Source organism: Protobothrops mucrosquamatus, unplaced genomic scaffold (assembly GCF_001527695.2).
Source record: "Protobothrops mucrosquamatus isolate PMUCROS unplaced genomic scaffold, P.Mucros_1.0 scaffold1884, whole genome shotgun sequence".
In the NCBI taxonomy this organism is placed as follows: domain Eukaryota; kingdom Metazoa; phylum Chordata; class Lepidosauria; order Squamata; family Viperidae; genus Protobothrops; species Protobothrops mucrosquamatus.
The window spans coordinates 87,526-104,661 of record NW_015388010.1 but is presented as its reverse complement, the minus strand read 5'-3'; the positions used below and the strand labels follow the sequence as shown (position 1 = coordinate 104,661).

Sequence of the window (17,136 nt, the reverse complement as noted above, 5' to 3'; positions counted from 1 at the left end):
CACGTTCTAGGACCAGATGACTGGTTTCCCCCCCACCCAATTCTACATTGGAAGAAAACAATAAGCCAAATAAGAACAGCCAAAACCAGGAATGCCAGCCCCAAGCTTCTGTTGAGCATTAACTGGACAAGTCCACTTAAATTCCTTTTTATCCCCTCTCTGGACAACTGCTTTCTCCTCTTATCCAGAATGTATAAACTCTTCATATGTAGGGGATTTTTTTAAGTAAGAGTTTCTGGTCACCAAGGACTGGAGGAGGCATAATAATGATGTCATGGGGAATGATCACTTTGGAAGTGATTGTTATATTTTGGGATTTAGTAAATGGTTATGATAAAATTGCTGAAAAAATTCATGACAGCAACTTAATATCTCTATTTTAGTCTGTTTCTGTTTGTATGTGGAAAAGTGTAAAACTGTATATATGTGTGTGTATGTACAGTATATATGTATGTATACACACACACATAAACACATACACACAAAAATGTATTTTCAAGGTGGTGAGCATATTTATTACTCCTGCCTTCTATTTTCCCTCAGAATAACCACTCTATGAGTGACTGTGATGAGAGAGAGTCACTGGCCCAAAGTCACCTAGCCAGCTTTCATGCTTAAAGTGGGAATACAACTTACAATGTACTGGTTTCTAGGCCACCACCTCATACCAAACTGACAAATGGTGATCCTCAACATTCTGGACCCTTACAAACATTTTCACTCGAGGACATGCCACACCAGAACATCTTCATAATCTTAATATTCTAGTTGGTTGGAACTCCTGGTCCACCACATCCTAGTTGTGGATCAAGTTGGTGTTCTTCCAATCAAGCAAAACTCCACCATACTATTATCAAAGGCAGATACGTTGAAATACTTTTTTTTTCACTTGCATTACTATACCTGACTCCAATGGACTATATTTTTCACAGAGGTATAATCTGGGAATTGTGATAGGTACACATCAATCCGACTCTGTAAGAGAATGGTGAATTGTTGAGAAATCGTATCATTCCATAGAGAAATCTTTCATTGAGGCAGTTATAAACAGCAACTTAAATGTTGCTCTTGACTTCTGCAGCCGCATGGCCACATGAGAAGTCAGTGAAAGTGTCCCATTGGACATGCATACATCATAAATGACTGAAGTTATCCTGCTCTGTGCTTTAGCTGAAAGTTCAAATAACCTCTTAAAGGAGCAACCATAAATGACCAGGAATCCAATAAGTGACCACTGCTTCATGTATAGCATGAGGTCATCGTGCAAACAATGCAAATTATGCAATGGTTGTGCAATCATTGGAGCAATGACCTTATGAGATGCATGATGTCACATGCCTTCTTTTACGTCTCCTGCCCATAACGCATCAATTGGCTAGTGCAAATCTGTTTTAGATCCCATGACATATATGGGAATTGCAAGGTCAAATTTTTTCACTAATCTAGGAAGTGCAAAGGATTTTCCTGTACAATAACAATATCTACAAACCTCACGACAAGACTTATAGCTTCTATGAACTGATGCTAAACCAACTTAATCCCCTCCAGGTGTGTTAGGCAACTCTGATGGATTCCAGAAGTTGTATTACTCACACATCTTAGGGCTGCCAGGTAGGAAAAAGAACAATTGAATGTAAGCATTATATTGCATTTATACTTACTGTATTCAGACTTCTCTCCCTGAAACCACCAACAAGAAAAACAGCTTGCTTGCAGATCATGCTTACTGGTTGGTAACTGCACATATGAGCCAGCTGTGCTCTCGGTTTGGGGTTCAGCAAGCAGAATTCTTTTGTGCCAAATATAATCTATACACAGATATAAAGACAGTTCACATTATGAATATTAATTAGATGCATTTCTAAGATCAGTTTGTTGCCTTAATTCAGGGATGCTGAGTACATTCATAAGATCCACGGTGGCGCAGTTGTTAGAATGCAGTACTGCAGGCTAACTCACTGCTCATTCCAGGAGTTCCATTCTGCTCAAGATTGACTCAGACTTTCATCCTTCCAAGTTCAGTAAAATGAGGACCCAGATTGTTGGGGGCAATAGGCTGACTCTGTAAACCACTTAGAGAGGGCTATAAAGCACTATGAAGCAGTATAAAAGTCTGTATTATTTCTATTTTCTGAATTTGTTTCTGCTGATTGTTTCATACTATAGCATTATTTTGACAGTGCTGCTTAAATACATAGTCTCTTTGTTGGTAAGATGGGCAGTTTCCAAATTTGTTAAATAAAAAAAAATAATAAAATAAACTGTACCATGTCTGCAACAGCCTCTGTTTCAATAAAGTTGTTTATATGTAAGTAAACAATCCACTCACCATTTGTGTTATTTGTGTTTTTCTATTCTGAATTTTTTTAATGTCTGGACAGCACACATATTTTGAGGGCGTCAATTGGGCAGGATCAAAGGATAAAGAAGTACAAGACTTTAGAAAGTATCATTAATGTAATCTTTGAGCAAATACAGAATCTTGGAAATCACAAGAAGAATTTTCAATTTTCATTCATAAGGCATTCATTATAGTGAAATCTGTTTGAAGGGTTTTAAATGGTTCTTCCCAACATTAGTCTCTCCAGGGTGTACAAAAGCATGGAGGCCATGACCACAAATTGAAGCCCTTCCCATTTGTAGTCAGTGGTGGGATTCAGCCAGTTCACACCACTTCAGCAGAACTGGTACTAATTTTTTTTGTTGCCCAGGCCCAGAATGGACTTCTGGAAGCGGCATCCACTCAGAGAACCTGTTGTTCACATATTTGAATCTCACCACTGCCCCTAGTGCTCTATTCCCCCAGAATACTAATAACTTTCTCCTGGGGGCAGGGTGAGGGCTTACCTTCAACAATAATTCTGGCAAGCGTACGATTTGCAATAGCACGCTTTTCGTATCCTGAAAAGTATATGAAGGGGCCAAGGCAAAAAACATCTTAACTTTAGCAGCCAGGTGAGGTATTACTGAAAATCCTACAAAGCCTGAAGATAAAGATTTAAGTTAGTATCCTTTAATCTGACTTTTAATGCAATAATTGTAGGAATGCTGATTACATTTTGAATTAAGCTTGATTCATTGGATATGATTTATTTAGCAAATGTCCTTCATTTGTTCCAGAAAGTAGTTTTCATCTTCCAGATCAAGCTTAGATATTTGCTGTTTTTTGCTAAAATTTCAAATTCAGAATAGGTCAGTTAAATGCTGCCACCTAGCTAGATCTTTAAATACTCATTTAAAAATGGAGTAAGTAGAGTCAGAAAGGATGGAATAAATAGAAAGCAATTTCTGTAGAAGTGGTTTTCTCCTGAGCAACAGCTCAGCATATGAATGAGTTTATTTTCAACTGGTTATCTATTGGTAATATATAAATAAAAAGATGCTTTGATGTGGGAATTGGAAAGCCCTCTGTCTTAATGCTCAACCATTGCTTTATAACTGAATTTGCTGAACAAACATTTAGTTATGAGCACCCATTGCAATGGTTGAATAATGGAGTCTAATTCAATTATGCTATCAATGTATGAAGGAACATGAGAGAAAGTGTGCTCAATTTCCACAAGATCAGCAAGTCTCTTGAAACGATCTCTTTGGATTCCAATTTGCTTGCAAAGTATTCTCATTTTTGAAACATTTATCTTATAAGTGTGTTATACAAGAGCCAGTTTGGTCTAGGGGTTAAGGCACCAGGAAAGAAAGTGATCATGAGTTCAAGTCCCACTCTGACCATTAAAGTCAGCTGGGTGACTTTGGGCGAGTCACACTGTCTCAGCCCAACTCACCTCACAAGGCTGTTATTATTGTGGAGAAAATAGGAGGAGGAAGGTGTGTTGGATATGTTCACTGCCTTGAATTATTTGAAAAGTAATAAAGGATATAAATGGATGGATGGATAAATGGATGGAAGGAAGGAAGGAAGGAAAGAAAATCAATGGAGATAGGAAAAAGGGAGGCAGGGATGCAAGGGTAAACATTTTCTCCAACCTTTCTTTATTCTTTATTCTTGGCTTGTAATTGCTGATCCATGAGTGAACTGTTCTACATTGTACAACAGTTGATGAGATTTGTGGATTAATGTTTTGATTCTACAAACAGGGAGAAGGTATTACATCAATAAGACAACCTTCAGTGAGGACTAGGAAGGGGGCTGGATTAAATGATCTCAAGAGATATTTTCTGATCCTTCCATTCTGTGATTCTATTACTTTTGATACCTAGGGTAGACCTTCTTCACATAGCTTGATTTCTGAAAGTAGAGTTTTCAGGCATCATCAGGAATGCTTGAAATGTTGCTTTGGATAATAGCAATTTGTTCTTTATTCTCAACATACCTATAGTACAGCCTTGTGAATGGCAGACAAAATAGAGGTGTTCCTGTCCCCTTTTCTGAAGAATAAAGTTTATTATGGCAGGAAGGTCATATATCCCAATTTCGTGAAAACTGAAACCAAACACATATAATTAAAATTTGCTAAATACGTCATTGTAAATGTAACATCATTCAAATCAACTTTGAATTGCAATATATATACCTAAGGATAGAGGAGGATGAGCTAATGATATCATTTGATGTCATTTCACTCTTCACCTCTATCCCATAAGATCTGGCGGTTGCTGTGATAAGGAGCCGCCTACAAGAGAAGCAAGGACAACACCAGGACTCTCTCCATACTGAGGATCTTGTACAACTCGTAATCTTGTGCCTCAAAACATATTTCACCTTCCAGGGTGTTACATATGAACAAATCAAAGGGACACCGATGGGGTCCCCCATCTCGGGTGTTATTGCGGAGGCAGTCCTGCAGCAATTGGAAGTTGTGGTGATGGTCAAGTACCGTCCCAAATTTTGGGCTCGATACATGGATGATGCGTTTGCAGTCATTAAGAAACAGGATATTGCTAGTTTCATGGATGAGCTGAATTCAGTGTATCCCGACATCCGTTTCACAGCGGAAGAGGAGACCCAAGGCACGCTCGCTTTCCTAGATGTACTGGTCAGCCATCAACCCAATTGTACCCTGCATACGACCGTCTACCATAAGCTGACTCACACCGATAGAACATTACATTACAGGAGTAACCATCTGGCGCATAAGATCAGTTGCGTCAGAACATTGTTCAAGCGTATCAGCTCACACTGCAATACAGGTAGAGCCAGAGTTGAGAAGAGCAGCCGCATTTACCAGATCTGTAGGTGTAACGGCTATCCTGCTGAGTTCGTTAGGCAGCATAGCAGGCCATACGAACCTCGTGACAGTCTACATACCAACATGACAACAACACTGATCACACGAACGACCCTCCCGTATATCAATGGTGTGTCCGAGGCAACAGCACAGCTGCTAGCCCCCTTTAACGTAAACATTGCCCATAGACCAGACCAGACCCTGAGCACTATGATCATGCACCCCAAAGAGCTGCTCTCCAATGATGAAAGATCTTCTGTTATATACAGAATCAAGTGTAAGAATTGCCCATGTAACTACGTTGGGGAAACAACCAAAAGGCTCAAGACCAGGATCCATGAGCATGAGTTGGCGATCAGGAGACAAGAGCAGTGCTCACAGGTATGTTTGATCTTGCCATATGTTTGATCTTGCCAACGCTGAGACAATATCTTGAGATGCCACCAAGGGGGGCCGATTGCTCAAGGAGGCCTGGCTGTCTGACAAGAATTCGATCAACTGACATATAGACCTCTTAACTGCTTACCAGACACTTAGGAGGTGAGAGGGACAGCACCGTAATTCACGACAAATACAACCGCCCCGCTCCTTGCAGGATCGGAATGTGGGGCTGTAGGTGAAACAATCATGACCACCAAGGAGGACTATGAATCTATAGCGTGCCCCAAATTCAATTCTGAGATGGACACTCAGGTTCAGTTAGAAGAGAGGGGGGAGGGCAAAGAGCTAAAGCGGCCAGATGGCCAGCCTCTGCGCGTCTGTACGGGTGCTAGGAGAGCGACTGCAAGCAGGGGAACAGCTTGTGAACCCGCTAATATGCTGATAGATGTGGGACGACTAAGAGCACTACGGCCGATTGAAGCGAATGGACCGGTGACTCGCTCAAAGAGCAGGGCACAGAAGCAGCCGGCCGTATAAGTAAACTTATATGTAATTATATGTAATTAAAATGTCATCTTGCAAAATGAATTCAAATCACTTACATATCAACTGAGCATACCTGAAATTCCAAAATTCTTCTTGATCTATTGAAAAGTGTTGGTGTCTCCTAGACCAGGAAGTTCCTCTGATATTGCCAATCCACACATCATATCCAGCATCTGCTAGTATGAAGCCAAGGCTCTGATGTGGAAGGTTTTGTACCCAAACACTGCCTTCCATAGTCAAACAATGCAGTAAGAGTACAGAAGTTTTGGAACCTTGTGAAGTTTTGGAAATGAAAATACTTATTAATTGCAATATGTAACAATATAGCTACTATATACTGCTGTTCAGTTACTACATTTGAACATGTGATTTGGATTGCTGATGCTTAACTGTGAAGTTCAGAGATGAATGTTTCGTGGAATTATGAAGAATCAAAACAGCTTTTTTCCTCTTTTGCTGGAACTTTGTTCCCAGGTAAGACAGGTAATGTTGGAAGTTCTCCAGGAAAATGAAAAATAATTGCATAGGCATCTATTCCTTTTGTCCAAATTATTATTTAATTGGAATACTTATTAAAGTTAAAGACAAATTCATTCAAGTATTTGAATCAGTTCAATTTGATAATCCAAATCACATCACCTCTTCAAATAGGATTTTACCTGATCTGTACATCATAACTCTTTAAAATTTATTTGTATTTCCTTAAGTTTATGTAGTGTACCTATTCTTACAGTTTGATTTTATGTTCTAAAAGCAAATTGATGACATCTCAAAAGAGAATATATCTTCACTACCCTGGGAGGATTTGCTTTCCAATAGTCATGTATGTCTTTTAGAGTAAGCAAGTGCAATAATATGTTTAAGATGCATCATTTTGTGCAGTGTTTTAGCCTTAAATAGTGGCTTGATTTTATTTCATTTGTGTGCCTTTGTATGTATGCCTGTAGGTATACACAAACACATATAAATACATGCATATAATATACACTGACCCAAATCTTGAAAGATCAACACAAATTGGATTTGGAGGGGAAAAATATCCTTACCAGTTTTATGTCCTGGGATCCTGTTCAGGGTCAAGTAGTAGCCATCCTCTGTAAGGACTTCGTGTTCTTCTGCTGAATATCCCCAGAATTGAATTATCTCACTCTATAAGGAGGTGTTGAAAGAAAAATCTTCATCAGGGTCCAGTCCAAGCCGGGAATAAACAACATGGAGACTTCTTTTAGAAAGAAGGTTGTAGTTTATTGAAGAGGAGAGCCAGACAGAAAGATGGTTCTGGAAAAGACTGACCACATGTAGCAGGGAGTGGGTTTTTATACCTTCTGGGGTTCTTGAGGTTGTTTCCTGTTCCTGTTTGAGGCTTTGTATTTCCTGTATCATGTACTATGACCTGAATCTGAGTGTGCCCTGTAATGTATTGGCCACAACTGTTTTAAATCACTTGCTTAATGTCTGACCTACATTGCTGTATTGTTTAACAGTTGCTGTTACTGAAAGCCAGACTGGCTGTCTCCAAGCTGATAATAAGGTTTGGGGCGGGAAACTGTTACTTTAAACCTATTGGTTGCCACCTAGAGGCTAACTGTATAAATAGCTGTGCAGCAGCCTTTAGGGCTGCTTCTGTTCTGAGTTAATAAACTTGTTTGCTGTTTCAACACTCTGCCTCGTTCAATGCCTAAAGAACCGAAAATATAAGAGTGGCGATGAGGATAGGATGTGCTGCTTCATTGAGAGAGCTTGGTCAATAGGGCGTGAGGTCAGCACAGAGCCTGACAGGAACTATGTTCCCCCCCTCGGTCTGCCAGCAAGCCACACTGGAGACCACCATGCCCTAAGGATCCGTCCTAGGGCCTACACAGAAGCCAGCAGCACAAGGCATTGAACAAAGAAACAAACCACCATGGCGAAGGTTGGGAAGCTCGAAGAATTCACCCAGACAGATGGGCGTCCTACATCTCCTGCGTCAAAAATTACCTTCGTGCCAACCAGGTTTCCGAAGATGGATTGAAGGCCACGACACTCCTCTGCATGTGTGGCCCCACCATCTTCGACATTGCAGAGAACCTGGTCGCCCTGGTGCCACTCGAGTCAGTCACCTACGCGGACTTGAAAAAAAAGCTCCGAGACCACTTCGAGCCGAAGTTATCCATTATAGCGTGGAGGCACACTTTTGAGCAGCGGGAGCAACAACCCGGTGAGTCTGCAACAGAATTCATTGCCGCTCTTCGTCAAGCATCCCGACTCTGCAATTTCACGGATTTGGAGGAGAGACTATGAGTCTGTTAGTCTGTGGACTCTGGAATCGAGAGCTCCAACAAAAACTGTTCGCTAAGGAGACTCTCTCACTACAAGAGGCCTTGAAGGAGGTCATGGTGGATGAAGCTGCTGGAGGGCTGTTAAAGCGCTGTGGCCCTCCAAAAGTGCACCAAGCACCGAAGCCATCCACAAGGACGCCAAGCGGATGGAAGACACCAACTCAGACTACGAAGTCAACCAGCTATGAAAGCACCTGGAGAAGGGACCGCAGCCAGCTGAGAAGGCAGTTCTGTTCCTTAGATGCATGGGCTGCGGAGGCCGCCATCAACGCGTGGATTGCTGATTCTGAACTGCAACGTGCTGGGCCTGTGGCAAACCAGGCCACATCGCCGCCATCTACCGAGGTCATCAGAGGGACTGCCCAAAAGAAGACGCATTCAGGAGAGGTACCGGGGCCCCGGGTCAACACCGAGTAGGGTTCTGCTCCAGCCGAAGAAGCGTATTACGCACTGGTGCCCATTGCCTCCTAAAGCAGAAGCTTAGACTACAGGTCAAGCTTCAGGGAGTTCCATGCAAGATGGAACTGGACACAGGCATGTCCATCATTTCACAAGGAACATTCAGGCACCTATGCCATCGTAGCAACAGATGGGCCAAGCTCCGGCCATCTAATCTACTACTCCCAGACTTCCAAAACTCCCGAGTGGCGGTCAAAGGCAAAGCCACACTTCTTGTGGAATTCAAGGGGTTCAAGGGGCCACTAGATGTCATAGTGGCGGAAGGCCAATGCACGAGCCTCATAGGGCTCAATTGGTTTGATGCATTGGGCATTCAAGTAACCGGCTTTCACCAAACACAAGCAGCAGATCTGTCTGTAGTCTGCCAAGAGTTTGTGGATGTTTTCAGTTCTAGTCTAGGGGAGTACAAGGGTCCTCTGATTGCCCTCAAGCTTGATCCTATGGTAACTCCAATACGGATCGAGCCTCGTAGAGTGCCTTTCGCGTTAAAACCCAAAATCCATGCAGAGCTGAATAAGCTAGTGGAACAAGGGGTATTGCAGCCCGTAGACAGTGGGGTGTGAGAGACCCCCCATAGTAACGCCATTAAAGGTCAATGGGGAAGTGCAAATATGCGCTGACTATAAGTGCACCCTCAACAGGGCTCTTCAACAACACGCAAACCCTTTGCCAGTTGTCAGCCATATTTTGGCATCATTGCAAGGAGGCTGCGTGTTCACCAAATTAGATTTGGCACAGGCCTATCAACAACTGCCTGTGGACAAGGCCATGACGGTAGCCCAGACCATTGTTATCCATAGGGGAGCTTTTAAAGTTAAGCACCTACAGTTTGGGGTGAGTGTAGCCCCAGGGCTGTTCCAGGGAGTGATGGAGCACACGCTCAAGGGAATTCCAGGGGTTTGCCCCTACTTCAATGATGTCCTCATTGCTGGGGAATCGGTTGAGATTCTGGCTGAACAGCTTAAGGCCATCCTTCAGCGGTTCCGCGATGCAGGACTTAAACTAAAAAAAAGAAAAGTGCAAGATTGGGATAGAGTCAACCGAGTTCCTTGGTTTCCGCATCGATGCCGAAAGTATTCATCCGGTGGAATCCAAATTAAAAGCAATCCAGCAGGTCCCAAGGCCGAAGTCAAAAGGAGAGCTTCAGGCTTTCTTAGGCCTTTTGAATTTTTACCATGCCTTCCTCCCAAATAAGGCCACAGTGGCAGAGCCATTACACCAGCTCTTGGATAGACAAGCTCAGTGGCAGTGGACCAGTGTCCATGAGAGTAGCTTCCAAGCAGTCAAATCACTGCTGTCGTCGAACTCAGTTCTCACTCATTTCAATGAGCAGCTGCCTGTCTGCATTGCGTGTGATACATCCCCGTATGGGGTTGGGGCTGTGTTAAGTCACTTAATGGCTGATGGGAGGCATAAGCCCATCGCGTATTACTCCAGGACCCTATTGTTCACAGAGTGCAACTACTCGCAAATTGACAAGGAGGCTCTGGCCATTGTGGCCGGAGTTAAAAAGTTCCATGACTACTTGTATGGCCGCCAGTTCATGGTCTTCACGGACCAAAAGCCACTCCTAAGGTTGTTCACCACAAACTAAACAGACACCTCAGATTCTATCTCCTCGAATGCTGAGGTAGTCTATCTTCCTGTCAGCCTACAGCTACAGGATGATTCACAAACCAGGCAAGGAAACGGGCCATGCAGACGGCCTGAGCAGGTTGCCCCTGCCACATATGGAGCCAGATCCAGCTATCCAGGATTTGCCGGAATCTCCCCTTCACGCTGGGGACATAGCTGCTAAGACAGCAGTTGACAAAATGCTGAGTCATGTGCTAAACTTGGTACACACAGGATGGCTGGACAAATGTCCAGGGCCAGAATTTCAGAGTTTCTTCATGAGAAAAGATGAGCTTTCAGCTCATCCTTTGGGGAAGTAGGGTCATAGTCCCGAGCTCTTTAAGGCCCAGAGTCCTAGAGTCTCTGCATGAGGGTCATCCAGGAATAGTCTGGTTGAAGGAACTTGCGAAGAGCTACCTTTGGTGGCCAGGGCTAGATAAAGCCACCGAGGCCCAAGTACATGGTTGCTATATGTGCCAGTAATCCAGACCGGAGATGCCGCAAGCCCCTGTCCACTGATGGGAGGACACTCACACACCGTGGTCAAGAATCCACATCAATTTTGCCAGGCCCTTTCTAATAGTGGTAGATAGCCATTCTAAATGGTTAGAGGTCACACCAGTCCCTACTTGACTACTGCCAGGACCATCCAAGAACTGCACAGAATCTTTGCAACACGCAGACTTCCAGATGTGTTAGTCTCAGACAATGGGGCTCAATTTACTGCTTCTGAATTCCAGTCTTTCCTCAGGGCAAATCTAATATGGCACGCCATGTCAGCTCCCTTTCACCCGGCCTCGAACGCATGGTCCGCACAACCAAGGAATCACTAAAATGGATTGGCACAGGGGATTGGCACCACAGACTGGCAGATTTTCTACTCTGCCAATGCACAACTCCCTGTACCGCCATGGGCAGAAGCCCTGCCGAACTCAGATGGGGCCAATGTTTGATCACCAAGCTGGACAGGCTGCACCCCGACCAGGTTGCCTCAGACTCTGCTCAGCCAAAGGCACCTCGGAATTTGCAAGTGGGTGACTGGGTTTGGACCTGGAATTATGGGCAAGGGGCTTTGTGGGTGGCAGCCATGGTTGTTAAGGTGTCAGGACCACTCTCTTATGAGGTGGTCCTGGAAGATGGGCGAGTCATTCGCTGGCACATTGACCAGCTGCATCAGAGGCTAGCGAACCAATCGCTGGCTCAGGACTCTCAAGAGGGCCGCACGCAAGAGCCGTGCAACAGCGGCCCAAGAGAAGAGCTTGCATGCTCCAACAGAACTTTTAATCAAGGAGACGGGAAAAGGCCGTAGGAGAGCTTCCCCCGGACAGACAGACAGTATCTGCTGAACAGGACCGGCAAACTGAGCTGAGGGACAGCCCTGCAGACTTTGCTGCACAATTGGACTTCGGTTTGGGCCGATTGGGACTGGCTGGCCCAAGGGACCTGAGTCAACCTGACTTCACTGGACCTCAGAGTCCTGGTCTACCCAGCCAAGCAGGCGAGCGGGTAGATCAGGAGACCCCTGCAACCCCTAGACGTTCAGAATGGTCAAGAAGGCCGCCTAAATATCTGCAGCAATGTCCAGCAATTGAGAGTTTGTCCAGCAATTGAGAGTTTGAGCCATCTAGGGGGAAGGAGTGTAATGTATTGGTCACAACTGTTTTAAATCACTTGCTTAATGTCTGACCTACATTGCTGTATTGTTTAACAGTTACTGTTACTGAAAGCCAGACTGTCTGTCTCCAAGCTGATAATGAGGTTTGGGGCGGAAACTGTTACTTTAAACCTATGGGTTGCCACCTAGAGGCTAACTGTATAAATAGTTGTGCAGCAGCCTTTAGGGCTGCTTCTGTTCTGAATTAATAAACTTGTTTGCTGTTTCAACACTCTGCCTCATTCAATGCCTAAAGAACCGAAGATATAACATGCCCCTTTGGCATTGGTAAGTTAATCCTATTATGTCCTGTCTTAGAATTTGGGGTATATAGATTTTAAGGGTCTTTGTCTTCCTAATCTCTTCAGCTTCTAGCTGGAAGGCTCCAATCTTCCTGAATGGATTATTACATCTGCATTTCTGAAACTGGTTTCTGCTGAGTTGTCTGGCTATGGGGGGGGAGAGAGAAGTTTCTGCCTTTTTAAAGATCTTCTCCATTATTCCTTTGGGAGAGTATATTCTGACTTTTTAGCATTCCCCAAAATATTTCTTTCACTGGATTCTTCCCACAGAGGCAAAGAGAAAATCTGCAACCACCATTATCCAAAGCACAAATATGCTGGCAGTTGAAACCAAAATTCATGAAAAGTTCAACCTTAAAGACCCCCTTATATTCACAAATATTAAAATCATTGTCCAAATGTTTATTGTCACATAGTCAAAGAAGCATTGACCACAAACAAATTGGTATCAGCATAACTGTGAGAACAAAAACTTTCAAAAGTACCTATGTACTTTAGGGGGAAAAATGATAAAGGGAAAATAAATCATCATAGATCAGTGGTTCTCAACCTGTGGGTCGGGACCCCATTTGGGGTCGATCGACCATTTCATGGGGGTCGCCAAGCAAGGCTGTCCGCCATTTTTTTTGTCCGCCATTTTTTTGTCCTCCATTTTTTTCCCCTTTTCCGGCGGGTGCCTTACCTCCCTTGGGCTGGGCCAGCTGGTGGTCGGCCTGCTCCGTCTCTGCCGCTTGCCAGCTACACCTCGGCCGGCGCAGGGGGCGGAACCACGCATATGCGGTGCTCCCAGGCAGGGAAAGTCCTCGACTTACGACCGGTTGGGTAGTCCTCAACTTACAACCGGTTTAGTCCTCGACTTACGACTGGTTTAGTCCTCGACTTACGACCGGTTTAGTCCTCGACTTACGACCGGTTGGGGTCACGGCATTAAAAAGGTTGAGAACCACTGTCATAGATATTTCTGATCCCATTCATGAGCCACAAAGTGCTATCTGATTGTAGGGGGAAATCCTGAAAGGAAGTTAGAATGCATTGTTAGAGAAATGAGTATGTCTGAATCCCAAAATAGGAGCATTCCCCAATGCAATATCTCAGTGGTGGCGAACCTATGGCACGGGTGCCAGAGGCGGCACTCAGAGCCCTCTCTGTGGGCACGCGTGCTGTCGCCCCAGTCCTAGGCCTTCAGCTGGGTTTTATAAAACCTTTTTGCTTTAGGCCTCCACCGCTGTGTGCAAAAAAAAAAAAAAAAGGTTCAATCAGTCAATTTCAACTTCTCGCGGGAAAAAAAAGATCTTGCAAAGTTGAAATTGATTGATTGAACTTTTTAGTCCCACCTAGTCTGCTGTTACCACCGCAGCCATGCCCACCCAATGGGCCACGCCCACCCAATGGCCACACCCACCCGGCACTTGATGATGCATAAGTGGGTTTTGGGTTGCAGTTTGGGCACTCAGTCTCTAAAAGGTTCGCCATCACTTCAATATCTTATTTCATGATTGAACTGAAAAATTAAAGGCTATTTTATCAAGCTGCAAATAGACAACTACTCGATAGAGGAAAGGGAATCAATGTCTGCCATCTAGTGGGTCTTCTTGCTATCTGCAGCCTGGATACAAAGGCCCTAGAAAAGGCTTGATTGTATATATACATAAGTAGGAGCAAGTCCCATTGAATACAATTGTAAAAATACTTTTTAAGAGCTCAACTCACAATATTCATATGGGATTCAGGATTCATTTTTCTGTTGATTTCTATTTCTTCTGACCTCCCATTTTCATATACATGAATCATAAGCAGCAATAGCCATATCCTGGAGCACCTGAAAACAGTTAAATATTTTAGGGAAGAGATCCAGTTCAATTTGGAAATTGCATACCTGGATTCAAAGAATTGTATTCCATTGTAAGCACTGTTGCAAAAAACAGAGGGGGGTATTTTGGTGTATTTAAAAGTAAACTAGTCAATATATCATATGGAGGGAGATGAAATCTTTTTTAAAAAAAGTTCATAACATTGCTGAATACCTGGCAGAATTCCTCTTTATTGAATTTAATAATTCAGTCATTACTGAATTCAGCTTATTCATTACAAGCTGACGTTTTATATATTCAGAAACTCTTTAGCTGATGTACAATTACAGTGTAATCAGGAGCCAAAACCATAATATAAATCAATACATATTTAGTGAAACCACACATACACACAAAAAATCCCTCTCACACCCTCTCACACCCTCTCACACCCTCTCACTTGGCAATGTAAGGCCTTTCCAAAAACAATATGTAATATGATATATTTCTGTATTATATTAGCATGAAAATATATTTATTCAGCAAAAAGCTAAAATAATAGCCTTCCAGCACTAAAGATGAAAGAATTCTGCAAATCTTTATCTCTTTTCCCATTATCTTTTCTAGGATAACAGGAGAGAGAAGGGCAAGAAGAGAAGGAGGAGAAAATTCAAGAATTATATCCACTTCTTCAAATTAATAGTTAAAATTTCTCAAAATTCCTCAGAATTTTTCATCATCAAACTTATCATATTCAATATTTAGGAAAACATTGATGCAAATATTACCAACTTTCTATGTAGAGTATAATGAAAACATCAAAAATTTAAATGTGAAAAGTCAGTGGGGAAAGGAGATTACTATTTTTTAAGAGCTATGAGATTTGAATAAAATCACCTCAATCAACTTCCTTTAGCAGAACATGTCAGAAAGTAGATAGTCTAATTATTCTGAATTTTAGGAGATTTTGGATTGGATATTATCAATGTAACCTTTTCATTAAAACGAATCAGAACTTACCTCAACAGTCTTTCAAATTGTTCCATTGTTCCCCTTTTCGACATCAAACAATAATATTTCTCTGTTGCTATATAAAAATTATTTGAAGACAAGTTTTGATGTGCCTTCTTGTTAACCAAGTCTAAAAAATAATGAGTTTGCAACCTTTATATATGCTAAATGTCACGTATTGGATTCAGTCCCGCCTTTTTAATATGTGCCATATTATAGGTTGGTTTAATTATAAACCATCATCTATAATATTAATATATGTTCTTCATTCTGACAGGTTTTAGAGAAGCAATACATAGTTTGGATTTGGTCTTAAAAGAAGTTTTCATTGCAATTATCTTTAATGTGATGCCTTACAGTGAGAGAAAAATGTAGACGTCTACATATTTAAAGGAGTATCTGCTTCTCATAGGATTTTCCATCTATACTTGCAGCAGAACTACCTCGGACAAAAATTGGAATATAGGAACAAAAAATGTGGATATAGTGCATTATCAGATGATACAAATGCTATTGTGTTTATATTCAGACAGCTGTTATTGCATCTTCTGTCATATCAGATGTGCAATATTTATACATTCACATCGGGGTGGTGATTTTTAATCATACATGGAAAAAATTATCTCTGAATTACTTCCTAATTTCTTTTCCATCTTTGTGCAAGTGTGTTTGATGAGAAGTAGATGGATTTCCTTTCATCATATTTGTGATTTTTCACCTGAAGGCTAGATTTGGACATTTCTGTACAGTACGATAAAGGAAAATCTCAAGAAAGGAACTTGAGAATAAAATGAGATGTATGATCAATAATTGGAGAACAGTTTTGATTAATTAAAAATGAATATAAATAAAAAACATGCCTAATTAGATTTATGAAATGAATACTATAATATTCTATAGATAGGCAGAGAACGATCTCAAAAGATGGAAACTTATTTGTAAATATGTTTCTCAAGGTGAGGAAATATAGTATTGTGCACTACTTTTCTCTGGCCTCTGTGTTTCTGTGGATAAAACTCTTAGGCTTTAGTCGTACGTAAAGCAAGGCCAGACATGCTTCAAGCCCAACAACAGGAGAAAGAAGAATGGAGGATATGAGTATGTAAAGTTGACATCAGAGAAAGATTTTGATTAATTAAAATGAATATAAATAAAAAGGGATGCCTAATTAGAATTCATGAAATGAATACTATGATATTGTCTATATCAGATAGGTGGAGAACTTTCTCAAAAGATGAAATCTTAGCATAGCCTGTGTAACAGTGGGAATTATGTGGTTTTCCCACTGTCATGTCTAAGAACAAGAAGTCAGCGTTTCTGATAGTTTAAAGGATATAGAATTCCATCTTGTGCTCTGTGTCATTTCTATTCAACATGTTCCTTAATATAAATTGTAATTTTCCATTGCTGAGTCTTATTTAATTCCTTACTTTCACTTTAATCTCATCTCATTAAATGTCTAGTGCCCACAATTTAATGTAGCAAAACAGCCTGTTTATGCTGTTCTCAGCAAACTAGGATCTCTAGAAGCATATGTGGGAAGAGCTATCTGCCATCTGGCCCACATATATTTCCCCAAGAGGCGTTATACTCAGGATATGTTATCTCTTGACAGCAGCACTTGTTAGGCATAGAATACCAAACTGATACTGGCAATAGCCTCCAGCTGCTCATAGTTGACAATATGAAATACACAATGGCACCAGCTGCATATCTCCTAAAATTAGATGTCCTAGAAAAGAGGAAAAGCTTACAGCAGGGGTCTTCAAACTTGGCAACTTTAAGACTTGTGGACTTCAACTCCCATAATTCCTCAGCCAGCCAGGACTGGCTGAGGAATTCTAAGAGTTGAAGTCCACAAGTCTTAAAGTTGCC

The 17,136-nt window shown here is 42.0% G+C and overlaps 1 protein-coding gene across 1 annotated transcript; it reads right to left on the bottom strand.

The window, feature by feature from the left end:
* Positions 1-964: 964 nt before the first annotated feature.
* LOC107294264 (lipase member M-like) lies at positions 965-14,197 on the bottom strand. Its single transcript, XM_015823484.1, has 8 exons — positions 14,171-14,197; positions 7,160-7,262; positions 6,187-6,385; positions 4,332-4,441; positions 2,848-2,984; positions 1,728-1,808; positions 1,662-1,680; positions 965-975 (listed from the first exon to the last, which is right to left on the bottom strand). The coding sequence occupies exons 1-8, from the start codon at positions 14,195-14,197 to the stop codon at positions 965-967; spliced, it is 687 nt and encodes a 228-aa protein (XP_015678970.1).
* Positions 14,198-17,136: the final 2,939 nt, after the last annotated feature.

Bases quoted from the DNA above. Each gene is read 5' to 3' on its own strand.
- LOC107294264 (XM_015823484.1), bottom strand. From the start codon at position 14,197: ATGAATCCTGAATCCCATATGAATATT. The intron at 7,263-14,170 runs GTGAGTTGAGCT...ACCTCCTTATAG, and splicing joins CTGAATCCCATATGAATATT to AGTGAGATAATTCAATTCTG. The intron at 4,442-6,186 runs GTATGCTCAGTT...GTTTGGTTTCAG, and splicing joins GAAGAATTTTGGAATTTCAG to TTTTCACGAAATTGGGATAT.